General features: G+C 44.4%; 2 protein-coding genes across 3 annotated transcripts in view; both read left to right on the top strand.

Annotated features, from left to right (window-relative positions):
- Positions 1-781, top strand: part of sntg2 (syntrophin, gamma 2) — a 37,490-nt gene extending 36,709 nt beyond the window's left edge. For both annotated transcript variants that reach the window (XM_055505931.1, XM_029138722.3), the window contains exon 17: positions 5-781. In XM_055505931.1, the coding sequence (XP_055361906.1) occupies positions 5-133 (129 nt within the window). In that variant the 3' untranslated portion in view covers positions 134-781. The remainder of the gene's footprint in view (positions 1-4) is intronic.
- Positions 782-934: 153 nt separating this feature from the next.
- Positions 935-12,268, top strand: tpo (thyroid peroxidase). The gene is made up of 12 exons (XM_029138714.3): positions 935-3,005; positions 3,108-3,268; positions 3,472-3,601; positions 3,846-3,975; positions 4,474-4,674; positions 4,801-5,292; positions 8,774-9,032; positions 9,922-10,092; positions 10,324-10,561; positions 10,643-10,851; positions 10,952-11,125; positions 11,879-12,268. The coding sequence occupies exons 1-12, from the start codon at positions 2,863-2,865 to the stop codon at positions 11,890-11,892; spliced, it is 2,322 nt and encodes a 773-aa protein (XP_028994547.1). The 5' UTR covers positions 935-2,862; the 3' UTR covers positions 11,893-12,268.
- Positions 12,269-20,479: the final 8,211 nt, after the last annotated feature.

Here is a 20,479-nt window from a genome sequence, read left to right as displayed (position 1 = left end):
GCAGGAACTAGAATTCGCCAACCTGACTGCCGTCCTCCACTGTATACACGCGTTCATCGCTGCCAAAGTGGCCTCCATGGACCCTCTGTTCATGTGCGGTCAAAGCTTTCCTGGAAATTACATGAACGGTTAAGACGACTTCCTGACGCAGACAAATCAGCAGTATTTTATGCACAGAGCCAGTTGACATGTATGTCCCGTTCCTGCTATTTTTGTATGAGCTACTGACGAAGAAATCTTTGTAAAGGACTGAAATTAATCGTATGCAGTGACGATGGAAGGAGCATTTCTTTCAGTTTTTGACAAGACAAATGTGAACACTCAGTTCTTCCAGTCTCTCTCCATGACACTATGATCGAAGGCTTTGTCTCGGGTGTTTAGCAGAAAGCTAATGGGCTAAGTGCATTGAAACTGACTGGATGGATCTGAGGGTGGTTTACTGTCAGGACTCTTTCCGTTTACACATGAACACTCATGGAAATGCACCGACGCCAGTCACTCTGGTTTACTTAGCTTTTCTTTGTCACGTCTGTGAGGAGGAAGAGGAAATAGCACAAGTCCAATATGTCGCTGCTGGATTCTACTCCCTCCAAAGAGATGAACAGTCCTAACATGGATCAAACCTACCGAAGCAGCCGTTGGGCCTGGATTCACCTGTACCATGATTATGCTATTGTGTCAACTTTTGGTATCTAATAAAAAGTAAAACAGCCAAGTTTCTATTCTGCAGTTACACATTTACTGTATGTTTATGAGTATTAAAGAAAATCTTTTCTCTACATTGAGAAAATCACTGTATTTTATTATATGTAATAATTTGAAAATGCACATTCCCTCTGATTTTGAATGTTTCCTCAGCTCCTCAAGTTGAGTTGGTTGAGTTTACTGTAAATTCTCTTCATGCTAGTATTTACATCCATGCTAGTACAGTATCAAACCACCATGATACTGTGGTTTACAGCTTTAAGCGTGTGGGGTTGTTTCAAGCCAACTTTAACTTTATGCAAAGCTAAACTGGTGAATCGGCCACAGGCTCAATAGACACCGGCTGCAACCAGTGGCTGATCTTATTCTTCTCTGTTCTATCAGGTGCACACAGATGCCCAGTCATTATTTTCGATTAGGCTCCCAGATGCAGGATGTCTGCAGGGAATCCTTTGGGCCCTGAGCTCAGGGATCGTTTGAGGAGCCTCCGAATGCTCCAGAACTCCAGTCAAGCATCTGTGGGATGAACCTGAAGCACTAGTTTGTTCAGGCCCACCAATAAAACCTGTGGGAGTTTTTCGAGGTCATATGCTGTCTTAAAACCAGTGGGACCACCGGAACCCTTGATCTGTGTAATTATTTATGGACCAGACTTTACTTTCCTGTCAAAGCCTGCGGAGGTAATTGGTGAAACAAAAGGACACAGTTGTAGCAGTCTTTTAATGGGTTCACGGTCCCGTTAACGTTGTTGTGCCTTCGTCCTCCTGAGGCAATTTTCTAAGTTTCAAACGGAGACGGGAGGATTACAAACCGTGAGAAAGGCCACAGCAGCAAGGTTCCTCATAAATGCTTCAGTTAGCGCTCAGGGTCCAGTGGAGTCAGAGTGAGAGTCACGGCCCGTTGACAGGTGAACAGTACTTGAAGTGTGTGTGTGTGCGTTTGTGTGAGTCAGTTGTGACTGTCTACTCTTTGATTGTAACTGTGACTCTTTTCGGTTAACACAGTTTACAAACGTTGATATCCAGAGAAAAATAATTTCACAATATGAAATATATCTGAATATTCTTTCTCAATGGGGCCGAAGGCCAACCACAGAGGTCCTTAATTTGCCTCATGGTCGCGTTGTTATCACATTACTGAGTCAATAGAATCCTTGCACTAGGCAGCAGGTCTGTATAAACCTACTGTAATGATAACTTTGAATCACGCATGCAGGACGACTGTCAAAGCTGGAACATTTCTGTTCAGCTATATGTGATTGTCAATGAACCAAGCACAACCCAATATTTAAAAACTAACTATTTAACCCTTTGCGTGTTTGGTTCTGTCTTCTATAAATATTGAATCAGTGACAAAGAACTGAACTCATACCTTTTCATCAAATAATCCTATCGTCTATATAATGCTTGTAATAAACAGTAGTGTTCTGTTTTTTTATCATCTTCTGCTCTTCTCTACTATTGTTACACAGCGTTGGGGCCAAACAAAAACTCAAGAAACTGAAATAATGAAAAGCAAAAGTCAGGTCACTCAACCGAGGACGAGAGAAGCACTAAGTCTCTGAGTGATTTCAGTGTGGGCTGGTTTACTTAACCTTTCAATGGGCGCTGCTGCATCTGAATATAAAGAGCGACGCCACAGACTCCCTTCTTCTGCGTCCTGCCCATCAACATGCATTGTTTCAGTGTGGTTTCCCTCCTAATGTTGGCCTGCTACACTTTACCAAGTGTCTCCACCGATGAAGCCAAGCAACTTAACTGTAAGTAAGAACTTGATTCATTTCACAGGAAACTAAGAAGAAAAGAGAATGATAGAGGACAGTCCCCATTGTTTTCATTTTGGATGTGTGTTTATTGTGGGAGGACATGCACAAGAGCAACAAGTCTGTAGCGGGGGTGTCATGCACTAATATCACTTGTCCAACATTTAGTCTGAGTTAATCTTACCAGATAAAACACATGTACTAATAAAGATGAAGGCTGTACAGTACATGTACCTCATCTCATCTCATCTCATCTCATCTCATCTCATCTCATCTCATCTCATCTCATCTCATATCATATCATATCATATCATATCATATCATATCATATCATATCATATCATATCATATCATATCATATCATATCATCCTACATGTAGGCTCAGTCTCATCTCATGTGGAGTGTGCAGACTATTTTTATGCTTCTTTGTTATGACACTGTTTATGTTCCAGCTACATCCACCAGAGAGCTGCTTTTCTCGTCATATCAAGAAAGCGTTCAAATTATAAATGCAGCCTTGTTTCACTCCAGACGAAGGTAATAAATGAAAGTTTATGAAAATATTGATATGAAAACGAATGGACCAACCATTGGACTGTTTTAACTCACAATCCGCCCACTATCTATTTACCTGCACAGACGGAGCTCATCCTCGTCCTCCATGCGCGTGTTTACTTTTCCTCGGCAAACTGAGAGCGAGACCACAGAGAGTTCCAGAGCGGCAGAAGTTTTTCAAACAACACTGCAAGTTCTCAAGACCAGAGCGAAACGACTGCATAAAAGGGACGTCACAACACCAGGTACTATTGATTTCTGGCTCCTTCATCTTGGAGATCTCACACAGAGCAAACCTGAGGTTGGCAGTTGGACAAATCGTCATGAAGAATGTTTTTAATTGCCGTGTCCCCGTCTTGTTGTGTTGTGTGTTAAATATCTCTCAGGATGCCACGCTTATTTTCTGTTTAACTTTAATGAGCTCTGTTTCACCACGTCGTTGCTCTAGAGCTGTTGTCGTGGGAGGATGTGGAGCTGGTTGCGGAGCTCTCCCAGTGTCTTCCTTCAACACATCCAGCCGTCTGTCAACACAGTCATCTCAACAAATACCGCTCTATAAGCGGCCTCTGCAATAACAGGTAGTGTCACCAACAGGGATCATGCTGTTATTCATGTTCATGCACCCAGATGCTGACTCAGCACTGCAGTAGTATTAGTACAGTAATACAATAGAGTAACAGACATATTATTTGATGCAGGTTAGAATGCTCTAATTCATCATTGTGTGGAGAAAAGCAAATGTGGTTCAATTCAGCAATGGCTCACTGTAGAGCGTTATGCATTGCAGTATTTCTGGACACGCTTCATGATTCTTTTTGTCAGGCAAAATCCTCTCTGGGGAGCAGCCAACACTCCCCTGGTCAGATGGCTTCCAGCTGAATACGAAGACGGGGAGAGAGAACCCAAGGGGTGGAACCGAGGACTGCTCCATAATGGAGTCCAACTTCCACTGGTAATGTACAAAACACACGCACGCACGCACGCACACACACACACACACACACACACACACACACACACACACACACACACACACACAAATTCATCAAATGGGACTTAGCTGTACCTGCCTGAAGTTTAGCTGCATATAATGAGATACAGTTTAATTTACTGAAGTGTTTCAGATAATTAATATGCTTTGATGCTAACAGTTCCACTTTTTATAAAAGGGTCACATTAATAATATGTTGAATGTTTTATATCCTCAATGCATCAAATAAATATTTTTTTAATCTGTTGCCAAAATCTGCATATGAAAGAAAAGACACTTGTGTGAACATAAGCTATTTATCTATTTATAAGATAACTTAATGAATTCAGGGAGGAACTAGTTCACACAATCATCCATCATAACCGCTGACTGCCTTTCTTCACTCTTGCTAAAAACACTGATGAATAACAAGTCCCGTGAGTGCAAACTGTAAGAAGGTTGCACACGCTGTGTCCACAGCCGCGAGACGTCAGCAAGCAAATACTGCGGAGCACTTCAAAACGGAGCGAGGACGTCTATTCTCAGCTGCTGGTGGACTGGGGTCAGTACATCGACCATGATATGACCTTTACCCCCCAAAGCGCTGCCAGTGCTGCGTTCGAGTCCGGCGTGGACTGTTTGAACACGTGTGAAAATGTGCATCCGTGCTTCCCCATAGAGGTGAGCTGAACACGTTTCGCTTACCTGTATCGTGACTGCTCACTGACTCCATGCTTGGATATTAAATAACACGTTCTACATTTTGGAGAAAATTCCTATTCATTCATGTTGTGTTCCTCCCTACAGACAGATGACATGCTCTCTGGTCCACAAGGCTGCATGGCCTTTTATCGCTCCGCCCCAGCCTGCTCCATCCATTTGGCCTCCGACATTGGACAAGCTCTGCAGCAGCAGCAGATGAACGCCATCACCTCCTTCATAGACGCCTCCGTCGTGTATGGCCACACGCCCAAGCTGGAACGCGCCCTTCGCAACCTCTCCGGCCTAAATGGCAAACTGGCTGTGAACGAGCACTTTGAGGACTCCAAAGGAAGAGCCTACCTTCCGTTTGTAGCCGCTGCGCCGTCGTCCTGCCAGCAGGACCCGCGGGGGGGCAGAGTGGAGTGCTTCAGGGCCGGGGACAGCCGGGTCAACGAGGTCATGACCTTGACTGCATTACATACACTGTGGCTGAGGGAACACAATCGCATTGCAGAGGCACTGAAACATATGAATCACCACTGGAGCCCAGAGACTGTGTACCAAGAAACCCGCAAGATTATTGGCGCTCTGCATCAGGTACAGTATGTGACCACCAGCTGAAGCTGTGTCAGTCCCACTGCACGTCCTGTTACAGCCAGTGTAGAACTGCACCGTGGTGACATGTCAGTAGGAAGGTAAAAGCTGCACGTATCTATGGTTTCCTTATCTGGCCCTGTGTTCATATCTGAGATCATTACAGGAGGCTCTGAAATGAATTATAAATATAACCTTGAAAACTTTTACTCAGGTTTTACTTGAAAAGCTGTAAACGGAAAGGAAACTGTAGAGAAGGGCGTATAAATAATGTATAGGTGTCTTTATTGCAGCAGCAACAGCTTCCTTCTGTGGCCACTGTGTCACCTCCCACTGACATCAGTTATGTTCAGCAGCACCTTTTTGGATCATGTTGCAGGTCCATGCTTTAATTCCCTTACTAACTAACAAACTAAAAGATTCAAACTGACAAAACTAACACATATGACAGTTTTACAGCAGCATAGAAGCTGTTTGTGTGACAAAGAACTGATAATAATGAGAAATCATGGAGGTAACACTGGCATGACTCACAGTTGTGTACGAACCAAGGGCATCGTTGTTAGACACATCTGTGTCAAGCTATAATGAGTGGCTTGAATGTATTAACCACAGAAGCCAGATGTCTAAATATTGGAATTGCATGCTATTACAAACACAACAAACTGATATGAAGGATGAGTTGTGAAGCAACTAAATTCGGGTCATTGAATGATCCATGGCATGACAACTGGTCGCCCAGTGGGTAGAGCACTGGCCCAGTATGCAGAGTGTTCCCAGTCACTGTCGCCAGGTGTGTCCTTGAGCAAGACGCCCCACACTGGCTCTGTGACAGATAATAAATGCTTCTAAATTAAATTAAAATAAGATAGGTGAGTTTGAACAGCAGATTTGGACCTCAGCTAGCTTTTAATGTGGTGCCCAGCACCAGGCAATTCTTCTGCCACAGTAATAATTCCGATAATAGCTTGGACTGTAGGTTACACCTCATGTCTTTTCTTATATTCTGTGCAACATTATCAGTTCTCATGTATAAAACGGACCTAAATGAACAGCACGGCCAGTGACAGGTGAGCAGAGGAAAAGCTATTCATTCTTTCCTAATTCTATTCCAAAAGACTATTTGAGGACGACCATTGAAAGCTTGGGGACTAGAGGGATGCTCAATAGAAAAACAAATACAATGGTCATAACCCAGTGCTACATGGAGCCAAAGCCTATTATCTGCAGGAAACGGGAATTAAAAGTGATAAGCTAGTAACGCCTGGAGTCTCTCTGTGTTGTATCTCAATCACAGTCAATAGTAACTGCAACAATGCTACTCCCATGATGAAGACCTGAATAAACTGCACAGAGAGGAGGCAAGAGAAGGAAGGAAAGGGGGGAAGCTGTGTACTTATTGACATAATCACAGTGATTCACAGACAACACACCCTAAACCTATAGGTAGAACTAAGTAAACTAGACTTTAAATACAGGCTTAAATAAATGTATTCAGATTAAAATCCATTATATGCAGTAATTACATTTAAAGACCTGACTGCATTAAGGAGGGTGCCCCAGAGGAAGGAGCTGTAGAAGGAAAAGGCCGTGAGCCATGGCCAAGACACCTGGGACATGAATGAGCCCCGTATTTTAAACACTACACCTCGAAGGGAAGATGGTGGAATGTGGTCAGTTCGTTTGGTAGAAGCTTTGTGACTCAGACTCAGGTTTCATCTGAATTCATAAGACGGAAGGATTCTGACATCCAGACAAGCAGGACTCGAATTTAGTAATATGAAAAGAATCATCTGCCTTGACAGGAACATAAAGCTGCGTATCATCCACATTAAAATGGAAATTAATTCCATTATGGATTAAATGTTTTGGCCACTACAGTAGGTGAATGATGACAGAAGACATGAAGGCCAAGAACTGAACTTGGACTCTTTCTTTAATATCAGACACTGTGGACGTGTTTTTTTTAAGGAGGACAGTCCCTGCACAGCAAGAGGCTTATGGAGACACTGCACTTATTTTTCAAGTTGCTCTAGGATTATACAATGACCTTTGTACTCGACAGACACACTGAGGTCCAGTAGAAGAAGTACAGAGGTGGAATAGGATTCTATATTTAGCAGGAGATTGTTTACCACTTTGCTAAGTGCAGTTTCAGCAGAGTGACAGGACCGAAGAGTCTGCAAAGAGATTACTGTTGCATTTGTAAAGTAAAGTTTGGAGATTAGACACGGGTCGATAATTATTTAGTGAGTCTGGATGGAGGCGTGAGCTTCTATAAAGGTTTAGTAGCTACAGTAGTAGCCAGTGGTAAAGAACCAATCTTCAGCATTGTCAATCCTAAGACTGACCAGACAATGAGTGCAGGGTTAGAATCTATCACCATCTGAGGCAGGAGTTTAAAAGATACAGAGCCAAATCTAATTAAAATGGACTAAATGCTCCCCAACGTAATGCTCAAGAGGAACATTTTCTACTTAATCTTATTGATTTTACACCAGACAAAAGTCCTGATCCCTAAAACCTGAACAAACAACAATGTCAAAAAGAAGTTGAGGCCTGTTTCTGTTTCTGTTGCTCCACCACAGTGGAAGCTGCCTGACGCTTTGGTTTTGATAGGAACGGAATACTGAAGACTAGATAAAGCTGTTGTGACGTTACTGGTAGGATTTGGATTGAGTGGAGTCTGTTGTTACAGTCAGTGGAGCCAGACCTGATGGTCGCTGCTCACACAGACAAATTGAAGGTGATGTTCCAGCATGTCGGCTGCTGAAGGCATTTGCACTTGTGACGGGGGCACAAACCGGAAAAGACAGGAAGGATTTACATCTAAAGAAAAGAAAAGCAGCAGGACTTTATTAAGGTGAAGGTGAAAACCTCCCGGTGGTCTAAACGATGTCACTGTGTGACAACAGGGCTGCTGATTATCAGGGTGTGGGTTTGATTTGAGGTGGGTTTTATAGGAATATGTCCACTTGCACATTAGTAAATATGGTATAATATGGTAATGTGCTTTAGGTCGTGTCTTTGTCAGGATAATCACTGTGTCCTGAAAGCTAAATGCTTCATGTCAAATGGGATCTAAGCACACTCTATGGGCCTGAATAATCAGATCCCCTCTAAGTCAAGGTAAATATCAGTCTACCGGACCGAACAGACCCGTTGTGACAGATGGTCTAGTAGTAGTAGTCTGGATCTTACACTCATTTTCATTAGCCTGCTCACTAAATCCCAACACAAACTGTAGACTCTGTACCCTAATAATCCAGGGATAGATATTATATATAGACTGTGCTTTTACAAGGAAACCAATGTGTAGTTATGTGTCCAAGCGCAGAAACACTTTGTGAGTTCCTCTCTGATTCATGCATTTATTGTAAATGCTATATGTTGTGGTTATCTGTTGCAGTGACATTTGTATTTAAAGTGATGTAATACCTTGTTTTTTCTGATCATGTTCTTTTGTTCTTTCTTTCATTCCCAGATCATAACCATGAGAGATTACATTCCAAAAGTTATTGGCCCGGCCTCCTTTGAACAGCACATTGGCGCCTATAGGGGATACGATCCAACTGTGAACCCCGCAGCCTCCAACGTCTTTGCCACCGCTGCATTCAGATTCGGCCATGCCACCATCTCCCCGGTCCTCAGGAGGCTGAACGCGAGCTTCCAGGAACACGAGCACTTCCCCCACCTGAGACTACACCACACTTTCTTCAGTCCGTGGAGACTAGTCAAAGAAGGTCAGCACACACTTATGAACTAACAACGTCGCCTGAAAGCGCTGAACACCTAGGAAACAAACAATATTCTATTTGGGTCAGATTCAGCACAAAGGCTCTGTGTCAGCGTCTCTGTTACCTGCAAATGATTCCACTTCCTTTACTTTAAACCAGTCAACAGCATATGTTTAACTACTGCCTGGTGCAAAGTGTATGATGGTGACGTGCCTACAGTTCTATACATGATTACAGTATTTACAATGGTCCCAGTCACAGGAGGTTCATCGCATCCATCAGGCTGCAGGGACCTGTTTATAGGAGGAAACTGTATGTAAATGTATCGTCACATATGACAAAAGTGTATTTTCTCATCTTTTAATTGTCAACATTAAGAGATACTGAAAGGTAACATTATACAGCATGCAGCGCTACTGTGTTTAGCTGACCTGCACTGAGTGAAGTCTTCACCTGGGCCTCAGTAAACCTACTGTACCTCTGTGGTTTCATTTTTTTGAAACCATGTGTTGTCGTGATAAACAGCGTATTCATCGTCTACAATCCATTCATTCTATTTACTGGAATGAAATTGTTTGGAAAGCAGCGAGCCCAGGGGAAGAAGCAAATCCAAGCTTAAGAGTGATGTACACTACAAACCTGAGCAGCATCAATAAAGGCTTCCATCAAGGGAGACGGGTTTCCACCGACCATATGCTGCATGTTATCCTATTATTGTCTATTTGCTTTCTGCTTTCATGGACAGCCTGGGTTGGTTAAATAAGCACATTTTCTTTTGCGTAACATGCTTTTTTCAGGTTACCTTTTTCCATCACCCTACAGAAAAAAAAACAAATGCTGCAGGTGTGTTTTTATTGATTGCGAAAGGGTTTAAAAAATACTGTTTTGTGTCAAGGTGGAATAGAACCAACCCTGAGAGGTGTAATTGGAACTGCGGCAGCAGCCATTAGTGCGGACATGCTGGTAGTAGAGGAGGTAACAGAGAGACTGGTCGTCCTGAACGTACCGCACTATGTGGACCTGGCCTCCCTGAATCTGCAGCGAGGGAGGGACCATGCCCTCCCAGGTACAGTAGGCCCTCGCAAATTGTTACTGTATCCTCACAATCATCGTGTGAAAAGAAAACGACCTTCCCACAGCACATGGAGGTGGTTACAGTCTGGTTGTGTATGAATCTGTTGTACATTGTTGCCTTAGCATAGTGTCTGAGCTGGAGCAGTATCAGCCGACAACATGTGATTCATCAACATGCGAAAACAAATCTGGACATTTAGTCTGTGCTACAACTTCTTCTCAGGATACAACAGTTGGAGAACGTTCTGTGGACTGAGGAACGTTAAGACATTAGAGGACCTCGAAGAGGTTGTGGGAGACGCCGAGGTTGCTGGGAAGATACTAAACGTATACAAACATCCTGACAATATTGATGTGTGGCTCGGAGGTCTGGTGGAAAACCCGATGCCAGGCTCCAGAACTGGGCCTCTCTTTGCTTGTCTGATTGGAAGGCAGATGAAGGCGCTTCGTGATGGAGATCGGTAACTTCAGAGTTGTTTGATTACAATAAATGCATGTATAAAGAATGAAAACAGGTTCATTTAACTAATGCTATCTTTCAGGTTTTGGTGGGAAGCTGAGACTGTGTTCACCCAGCAGCAGAAGACTGAGCTTTTGAAAGGTTCTGTTTCTCGTGTTATTTGTGACAACACCGACATAAGGGAAGTGCCCAGAGATTCCTTCAAATATGGGGAGTACCCCTCTGATTACGTCTCTTGTGATCGGATACCATCGATGGACTTGGAAGCTTGGAGGGAGGAGAATAGCCAAGGTAGGCAAGATTTGCATGTAAAAACATAATTCACCATGTTTTGCATTTTATTGCTCTTTTATACATTTGCCTTAAAAAAACTTTCACCACATCATTCCAGACCTAGAACTATGTCCATCTCCAGCAAATATCCACAACGGGGATTTCATATTGTCGTCCTCATCTGGCAAACTGGTTGCTCTGTACTCCTGTTACCATGGTTTCAAATTAAAGGGTGCCGCTGCACTAGTCTGTGAGGGAAACAAGTGGAGTAATCAACCCCCACAATGTACAGGTATGTGTTTTTGCTTCCATCACATCTGTTGTATCTGGCTGGAGCTACTCTGAGATGCCTTTGTTCCATTATGTGTTGTAATAACACATGCTGTGGATGTAGATGTGGGCTTGTTAAGGTCAGCTGAGCCTGAGCACATGCTAAGCTGCTCTGTTGTGCTGCACTGTAATCAGTGAGTGACGCTTTACTGCTATCTGCTGGAGAAAAGGAAACACTCCAGTACAAGTTTTTTTTTTCTGATGATGAGACAACTGTTATACTGATGTTTCTCATGAATCAACACCTTCTGTACTGTACTCGTTTCAAAATAGCATCTGCTGGCAAATGATGGCTCTCTATTTGCTAAAGTAAGCAGGACTTTGCTGTGACCAGCACGAGAGAACCGAATCCTTTGCCTTTGATATACACATGTTAATACTGTCCAAGCAAATGTCTTCACTTACAGTAAGTCCAGGTTATTGCATTCTAATACTTAGGGTAAGTTGGGTGTGACACTCCACTGGTTCTGTACCTTGGTCTTTGATGGTCTATAAATGTATACAAGCTGCATCACCTAGGCACCATTACAACGTGTGCTATTTACACTTGAGTGAAAAATCACACCTCCATGACTAAAGCACAATTTCATTTCTAGATTAAGGAAAATGTTGGCTTATTCTGGTTTGATTTGATTTGTCCAAAAATATATTGAAATTTGATCAAATGGAAGGAGACCTGTAAGGAATAAATCAACATTGTTTTCTTCTTTCACAGGACCTCACCTCTAACTTCTAGAAAATGCAGAGGGTCCAACAGCAAACCAGCTGACTTGTCATTGTGATGATTAGCATTTGAATGTGGGACTTTTAGAAAAAAGACATTTTTCATAAAATGCAAGAATTACTATATACTATAAATATATAACTATAAATACTTACATTTATTAATTACAAGTGAGTTGAATTTTGGCATGTTTTCTGAATTTCTCTCTTCCCTTGTTACTGGTTGACTATTAGAGGCAAATCACTGAATGTACTGTCGTGCTCTGTCTACTTCAGAACCTCAAATAGAGGCAATGTCTCAAAAAATATTAATTAGCAATAAAATACACTTAAGAACTATAAGTTTATTAAAGTTCTTCCTGTTCAGTAAGTCACATACTGGCTTAAGTCCTGGGATAACAACCAAAACAGTCTATGATCTGATCCAAGTGAAGTTTCTTTTTCTGAGGGAGGGATGAGGAATGAGTTTTCATCAGGTACTGTAATGTTCTATCAGAGCTTCTTAACTTCGCTACTATATTATGATTCAATCTAACCTACAGTAAGTTCAGTAAAAACGTATCTTATCTAAATGTATTACTGTACTGTATGTACGCTTATGCTTATCCTTATACTGCATCAATCTGTCTACATTTGTTAAACTTCCTGTGGTCCAATGGGAAGGAAGCAATATAAGGTTGGAATTAAAACAGTTCTTTCAACAGAAAGCAAGGACAATTAAGAAAAAAGGACAATTCAAGGAAAACTTTCTGGCCACAAGGGCAAGAAAACTTACTTAGTGGGCTAAGGTCAAATCTCAGATATCAGTGTCAATGCAAATAGTTTTCTTTTACCAGTTTTACTTTTGGACCACTGTACTAACAGGATAGAAGCTTTATTGATGTACTCATACAGAATCAGAATCAGCTTTATTCGCCAAGTTTGCACAGGACAAGCAAGGGATCGGACTGTCTTTTCGTACTCTCTAGTAGCATGAAACATGCATTATCCATCCATCCATCCAGCCATTTTCATCCGCTTATCCGGGGCCAGGTCGCAGGGGCAGCAGTCTGAGCAGAGAGTTCCAGACTTCCCTCTCCCCAGACACTTCCTCCAGCTCTTCCGGTGAGATGCCAAGACGTTTCCAGACCAGCCGAGGGACGTAGTCTCTCCAACGAGTCCTGGGTCTTCCTCTGGGCCTCCTACCGGTGGGACATGCCCAGAACACCTTCCCAGGGAGGCGTCCGAACCAGATGCCCGAGCCACCTCAACTGGCTCCTCTCGATGTGGAGGAGCAGCGACTCTACTCCGAGCTCCTCCCGGGTGACAGAGCTCCTCACCTTATCTCTAAGTGAGCGCCCAGCCACCCTGTGGAGGAAGCTCATTTCAGCCGCTTGTATGCGTGACCTTGCCCTTTCGGTCATGACCCAAAGCTCATGACCATAGGTGAGGGTAGGAACGTAGATTGACCGGTAAATTGAGAGTCTTTCGGCTCAGCTCCCTCTTCACCACGACGGACCAATGCACCGACCGCATTACTGCAGCCACGCAACCGATCCGTCTGTCAAACTCACGCTCCTTCCTTCCCTCACTCGTGAACAAGACCCCAAGATATTTAAACTCCTCCACTTGGGGCAGGAACTGTCCTCCAACCTGGAGAGAGCAAACCACCTTTTTCCGGTCTAGAACCATGGCCTCAGATTTGGAGGAACTGATTCTCATCCCAGCCGCTTCACAATCAGCTGCAAACCGCACCAGCGCACGCTGGAGGTCCTGGCCTGATGAAGCCAACAGGACAACATCATCTGCAAAAAGCAGAGATGCTATCCTGTGGTCCCCAAACCAGACCCCCTCCGGCCCCTGGCTGCGCATATCAAATTCTGTCCATAAAAATAATGAACAGAACCGGTGAGGGCAGCCCTGCCGAAGTCCAACATGCACCGGGAACAGGTCTGACTTATTGCTGGCAATGCAAACCAAGCTCCTGCTCCGGTTGTACAGAGACCGAACAGCCCTTAGCAAAGAGCCCTGGACTCCATACTCCCGGAGGATCCCCCACAGGATGTCACGAGGGACGCGGTCGAATGCCTTCTCCAGGTCCACAAAGCACATGTAGACTGGTTGGGCAAACTCCCACAAACCCTCAAGCACCCTGCTGAGGGTATAAAGCTGGTCCAGCGTTCCACGACCAGGCCGAAAACCACATTGTTCCTCCTGTATCCGAGGTTCGACTATCGGCCGAATTCTCCTCTCCGGTACCCTGGCATAGACTTTCTCAGGGAGGCTGAGAAGTCTGATCCCCCTATAGTTGGAACACATTCTCCTGTCCCCCTTTTTGTGAAGAGGGACAACCACCCCAGTTGTCCAGTCCAGAGGAACTGTCCTCCTCATCCACGCGACGTTGCAGAGGCGTGTCACCCAAGACAGCCCCACAACATCCAGAGACTTGAGGTACTCAGGACGGATCTCATCCACCCCCGCTGCTCGGCCACCGAGGAGCTTACTAACTACCTCAGTGACCTCAGCCTGGGGGATGGGCGAGTCCGCCTCTGAGTCCCCTGCCTCTGCTTCCTCAGCAGAAGGCATGTCGAAGGGGTTAAGGAGATCCTCAAAGTACTCCTTCCACCGTCCAATAACATCCCCAGTTGAGGTCAACAGCTCCCCACCTCCACTGAAAACAGAGTTGGTAAAGAACTGCTTCCCCCTCCTGAGGCGCCGAACGGTTTGCCAGAATCTCTTTGAGGCCAAGCGATAGTCCTCCTCCATGGCTTCCCCGAACTCCTCCCAGGCCCGAGTTTTTGCCTCCGCAACGGCACGGGCTGCAGCACACTTGGCCTGCCGGTACCCATCAGCTACCTCAGGAGTCCCACAGGTCAACCATACCTGGTAGGACTCCTTCTTCAGCTTGATGGCATCCCTTACCTCCGGCATCCACCAGCGGGTTTGGGGATTACCACCATGACAGGATCCAGAGACCTTGTGTCCACAGCTCCGAACGGCCGCGTTGACGATGGAGAACATGGTCCACTCGAAGTCTATGTCTCCAACCTCCCTCGGAATCTGGTCGAAGCTCTCCCAGAGGTGTGAGTTAAAGGTCCGTCTGACAGAGGGTTCAGCCAGGCGTTCCCAACAGACCCTCACAATACGTTTGGGCCTGCCAAGTCGTTCCAGCCTCCTTCCCTGCCAGCGGATCCTACTGACCACCAGGTGGTGATCAGTTGACAGCTCAGCCCCTCTCTTCACCCAGTGTCGAAAACGGTACTCCACACTACCATTTGGCCCGTAAGCACAAATGTCAGTGAGTGACCTATCCCCCACCCGAAGGCGCAGGGAAGCGACCCTCTCGTCCACCAAGGAAAACTCCAACACATGGCGACTAAGCTGGGGAGCTATAAGCAAGCCCACACCAGCCCGCCGCCTCTCACTGCAGGCAACTCCAGAGTAGAAGAGGGTCCAGCCCCTCTCAAAGAGTTGGGTTCCAGAGCCCAGGCTGTGTGTGGAGGTGAGCCTGACCATTTCTAGCCGGTACCGCTCGACCTCCTGCACAAGCTCAGGCTCCTTTCCACCCAGTGACGTGACATTCCATGTCCCAATAGCCAGATTGGTTATCCAGGGATTGGGTCACCTAGGCTCCCGCCTTCGACTGCTGCCAAATCCACTTTGCACCGGCCCCCTACGGTTCCTCCTGCAGATGGTGGGTCCACTTGAGGACGACCTCACGTTGCTCTTTCGGGCTGTACCCGGCCACTAGGCGCTCGCATACGAGCCCCAACCACAGCCACAGCCACAGCTGCGCCACATCGGGCGACGTCTCTGGCCCTGGTCGTCTGCCTTTCATAGGGGGTTTGTGAACCGCTCTTAGTCTGGCCCGTCGCCCAGGACCTGTTTGCCTTGGGAGACCCTACCAGGGGCATTTAGCCCCCGACAACATAGCTCCCGGGGTCATTCGGGTACACAAACTCCTCCACCACAATAAGGCAGCGGTTCAAGGAGGAAACATGCATTATTTACACATTTATTACAATCATTTACATAATATACAGCACACTATATCACATGGGGTTGTTACACTCATTGTTCTGTGATTGGAGAGTTCATCTCAGACAAAGCCTGGGGGAAGAGGCTGATGGTTCTGGTGGGTGCAGCTCTGTAGCACCTGCCAGAGGGGAGGAGTTAAAACAGTTTGTGTGGAGGTTCAATCCCAATGATCTTCTCTGCTGACCGGACCACACAGTGATAGAGTTGCAGAGGACAGACTGGATGGTGGCAGTATAGAACATTGTCAGCAGCTCCTGGGACATGTTGAACTTCCTGAGCTAGCTCAGGAAGTACAGCCTCTGCTGGGATTTTTTGTGGGGGTCCCACTTCTGGTCATGTGACACTGTGGATCCAAGAAACCTAGAAAGGGGAGGGGGGCAGACAGTTCCTCCGGAAAGTCCACTATCATCTCCACCATCTAGAGCATGATGAACTGTAGCTGGTTCTGACTGCAGCACTGGACCTGCTGCTCCACCTCCTGTCTGTTTGCAGTCATGTCGTGTGCATCCTTTAGGAGTTTTACAGACGGGTTCCCTGAGGTGCAGTCGTTAGCATAGAGGGAGAAGAGCAGTGGGAAGGGGACATAGCCCTGTGGTGCGCCAGTGCTGATGGTGCAAATGCCAGATGTGATGCAGCCCAGCCTCACCTGCTGCCTACTGTCAGCCAAGAAACTCCTAATCCACTGACATGTGGGAGCAGGTACAACATACAGTCTGTATTTTTGTGTTTGTAAAATCTGTATTTTAATAAAATAAATGACAAAATACTACTAACATTTTCTTGAGTAAAATCGTTGAATTGGCGCATTTCTCGATCTAATATAGAGAGAAGCCCAATGTGCGGAGCCGAGCCCCAGCCCTGAATAGTCAAACCACCAAAAATGGGTTGATACCTGTGTTCTGAGTCCATTTCACAGGTTGTCGCCAATACAATGTTTGGAGAAAATGCATTTATTTATTCGATGTGTGTGTGTGTGTGGCATAATTTTACTGATTGTGAAAATCCGGCAGATAAATGTCATGACCGAAGGTGGGACGATTGTAGGCCTCATCCTGCAGGGGACACTGCTAACGTCCCTTACAGTTTTTCTCAGTCGCTTTAGTACAATTGTCAGATCAGATTGAAATTCTCAAATTTATTTGTTCAATCTTCACATCATGATGTCACTTGTGCAGATCATATAAGCAGCTTCTCACTTCTTTGAACAACTTGAAACTGCTTTGGTACATGCATTCAAATGATTCTGTACAATTCCCTGCTCTTTGCTACATCGTCAATTGTTTATGTCATGTTGATCAAAATGTATTATATAGTTCACTGTGCAATAGTCTTACTCCTCAAAACATCTAGTCATTAGTTCATCGCATGTAAGTCATTAACTGCAAAATGGTTGACCAAGTTGTCATAATGTGACAAACATATTTCTATACATCTACATTATATGTTTTTTTTCTAAATCTGTCCTGAATTGGTAAATTGCTCTCAGGTGACTTGACTTTCTCTAACACAGGTGCGTTCCTTAACCCTATTGAGCAATTTTTCTCAGCATGGAGATGGAAAGTTTATGATCGCCAGCCACATAAACAAATGACCCTCCTGGCTGCCATGGACGCAGCATGTGATGACATCACAGTAGACGCCTGCAGAGGCTGAATTAGATGCTCTAGAAGATTCTTTCAACGCTGCATCGCAAGAAAAGGAAAAAAATATTCGCTGTTATGTGGATGAGAACGTGTGGCCCAACATACAGAAATGACAGGGGGGACACCTTCCTACAGCACCACATGTACAGTATTTTTTTTCTCTTTGCGTTACTGTTTGCAGTGGTGTTTTTTCTACATTGCATGACATGGTCTGTCAAAAAATTACAATAATTGTCATCAAAACTTTAGCCATAGTTTATATCAGAACCTCACTTTACAGTTTTTCTCAGTCGCTTTAGTACAATTCTCAGATCAGAATTCAAGTTTGCAAATATGTGTGTGCATTTCTCAAAACAATTTGTACAGACAGCAAAACACTATGGATTTCTTGCAAAAGCCTGTAACTTGCTCAAAATCTTTAGTTCATCTCTCAAAACTATGTCTTTGTGTCATTGGACGTGTCAGTGCCATCAGAATGTCAAGTTCTTATGTCATTGTTTACAAACAGGACAGTCAAATTACTTAGTCATGTTGTCAATATAACTGTGTACTTTGGAGGGAGGTTCTGATGTCAACTATGGCTACAGTTCTGATGACAATTACTGTAAAATGTAAGTTTGACTTTTTGTTTGATTGCAAGAGACTGGACAATGGCAGCCAGGAGGGTCATTTGTTAATGTGTCTGGTGATCACAAACTTTCCACCCTGACGCCTAATGATGTTGGAGTGATGAAAACTCACATTGTCCCAAACTATCACATACTTTGGCAGGTGATCTCCACTCTGACCCCTCTCTTCTTCTGGGATGAGATCTCTGTAGAGAGTTTGTGATGTGTAAGCACACCATTGTCAGACATAGAACATTGTGTTGTGCTTCACCCATATATATACTTGCCAGTTGATGGTTAAGGAGATGCACCTTTGTTAGAGAAAGTCAAGTCACCTGAGAGCAATTTTTCCAAATCAGGACTCCCGCGCTACGGAAGTTTACAGTCGGTGCAGTCGCCATTTTAAAAATATGAATATTTTTAAACTTTGACCAAAATGACAAGTTACGTTGTCAATAAACACATAAATACACATACAATAGATGTATCGTACATATATCCTTTATTCATTCCAAGCAATTTAGGACATTTAGGTGATAAACATGAAAATTTACACGGAATTCACTACCCATCTGTCCTTGCTTGCGTCTCTAAACGTCAGCGTCCAACTGCAAAAGGGGAACCCCCGTGACTGCGCGCCTTATATAGACTCGGTTGGGCCAAGCGTTTGTTGTTACCATGACATTGACTGACGCACGCGCTGACGTGCGTGAGCGGAAACAGATAGCATCATGGCAGGGGCGCTACTTAGCTTGCGGCGCTAACCACTGCTCCACTCCCGAGACTTTAATGGCAACAGAATGATCCGTTAGCAAAGTCCAACAATGGCCATGTGTCTATACGGTAGATTTAGATTGAACTAAAATAAATAACCTTAGGCGATAATATTTAAGGCTGCAGCTACAGAAAAGGGCTGGAGCGCTGCGGGAGTTTACAGTCGGTGCAGTCGCCATTTTAAAAATAGGAATATTTTTAAACTTTGACCAAAATGACAAGTTACGTTGTCAATAAACACAAAAATACACATACAATAGATGTATCGTACATATATCCTTTATTTATTCCAAACAACATGGGCCATTTAAGTGATAAATATTAAAATTTACAAGGAATTCACTACCCATCTGTCGTTGCTTGCGTCTCTAAACGTCAGCGTCCAACTGCAAAAGGGGAACCCCCGTGACTGTGCGCCTTATATAGACTCGGTCGGGCCAAGCGTTTGTTGTTACCATGACATTGACTGACGCACGCGCTGACGTGCGTGAGCGGAAACAGATAGCATCATGGCAGGGGCGCTACTTAGCTTGCGGCGCTAACCACTGCTCCACTCCCGAGACTTTAATGGCAACAGAATGATCCGTTAGCGAAGTCCAACAATGGCCATGTGTCTATACGGTAGATTTAGATTGAACTAAAATAAATAACCTTAGGCGATAATATTTAAGGCTGCAGCTACCGAAAAGGGCTGGAGCGCTGCGGGAGTTTACAGTCGGTGCAGTCGCCATTTTAAAAATAGGAATATTTTTAAACTTTGACCAAAATGACAAGTTACGTTGTCAATAAACACAAAAATACACATACAATAGATGTATCGTACATATATCCTTTATTTATTCCAAACAACATGGGCCATTTAGGTGATAAACATTAAAATTTACACGGAATTCACTACCCATCTGTCGTTGCTTGCGTCTCTAAACGTCAGCGTCCAACTGCAAAAGGGGAACCCCCGTGACTGTGCGCCTTATATAGACTCGGTCGGGCCAAGCGTTTGTTGTTACCATAACACTGACTGACGCACGCGCTGACGTGCGTGAGCGGAAACGGCAAAATGTTTTTTATACAACTGACATATTTTCAGACGTGAACTTCACAACATAGATTGGTTTTTAATTTATTTCTTTGAATAATGTGTACATAAGTATTTCTGGTATTTATAATGTATTGATCAATTCAATTTGAAACACTTTAACTCTATTATTTATCCCTGAAGGCCAATTAAGGTAAAGCATCCAGGAAAATTATTATATTACTATTAAGATCAATTAAAAGCGTCATTGTACAGGACAGCATTCTGATGGATAACTACTGCTGGGATTACAGTGTTTCTCCTATTTGGGTCCTGCATCAGGGAGTCTGTGTCCTGATGGGAGCCACTGGAACATGGGACTTAGGATGTGAGGGGTCCCGACAGATTTCTTTCTTTGCAGGCTAATGGACTCAAACCAGGAGGTGACGGAGAAAGCGAGCACACTCAATAACGAAGTAGTAGGAGGAGGCTAAGAGCCACACGGTTGGCTTCCGTAAGTTAAGACTTGTATTGTA

This window comes from Betta splendens, chromosome 22, assembly GCF_900634795.4.
Source record: "Betta splendens chromosome 22, fBetSpl5.4, whole genome shotgun sequence".
Classification (NCBI taxonomy): Eukaryota; Metazoa; Chordata; class Actinopteri; order Anabantiformes; family Osphronemidae; genus Betta; species Betta splendens.
The sequence above is the reverse complement of the archived record's forward strand: the minus strand, read 5'-3'. Positions and strand labels throughout refer to the sequence as shown.

What these genes read in the sequence shown, in the direction of transcription:
- tpo (XM_029138714.3), top strand. Translation starts at nt 2,863, where the DNA reads ATGTGGAGTGTGCAGACTATTTTTATGCTTCTTTGTTATGACACTGTT. An exon ending in TTGTTTCACTCCAGACGAAG is followed by an intron (nt 3,006 to 3,107) that starts GTAATAAATGAA and finishes TTACCTGCACAG; the next exon opens with ACGGAGCTCATCCTCGTCCT. An exon ending in GCGCTTCGTGATGGAGATCG is followed by an intron (nt 10,562 to 10,642) that starts GTAACTTCAGAG and finishes GCTATCTTTCAG; the next exon opens with GTTTTGGTGGGAAGCTGAGA.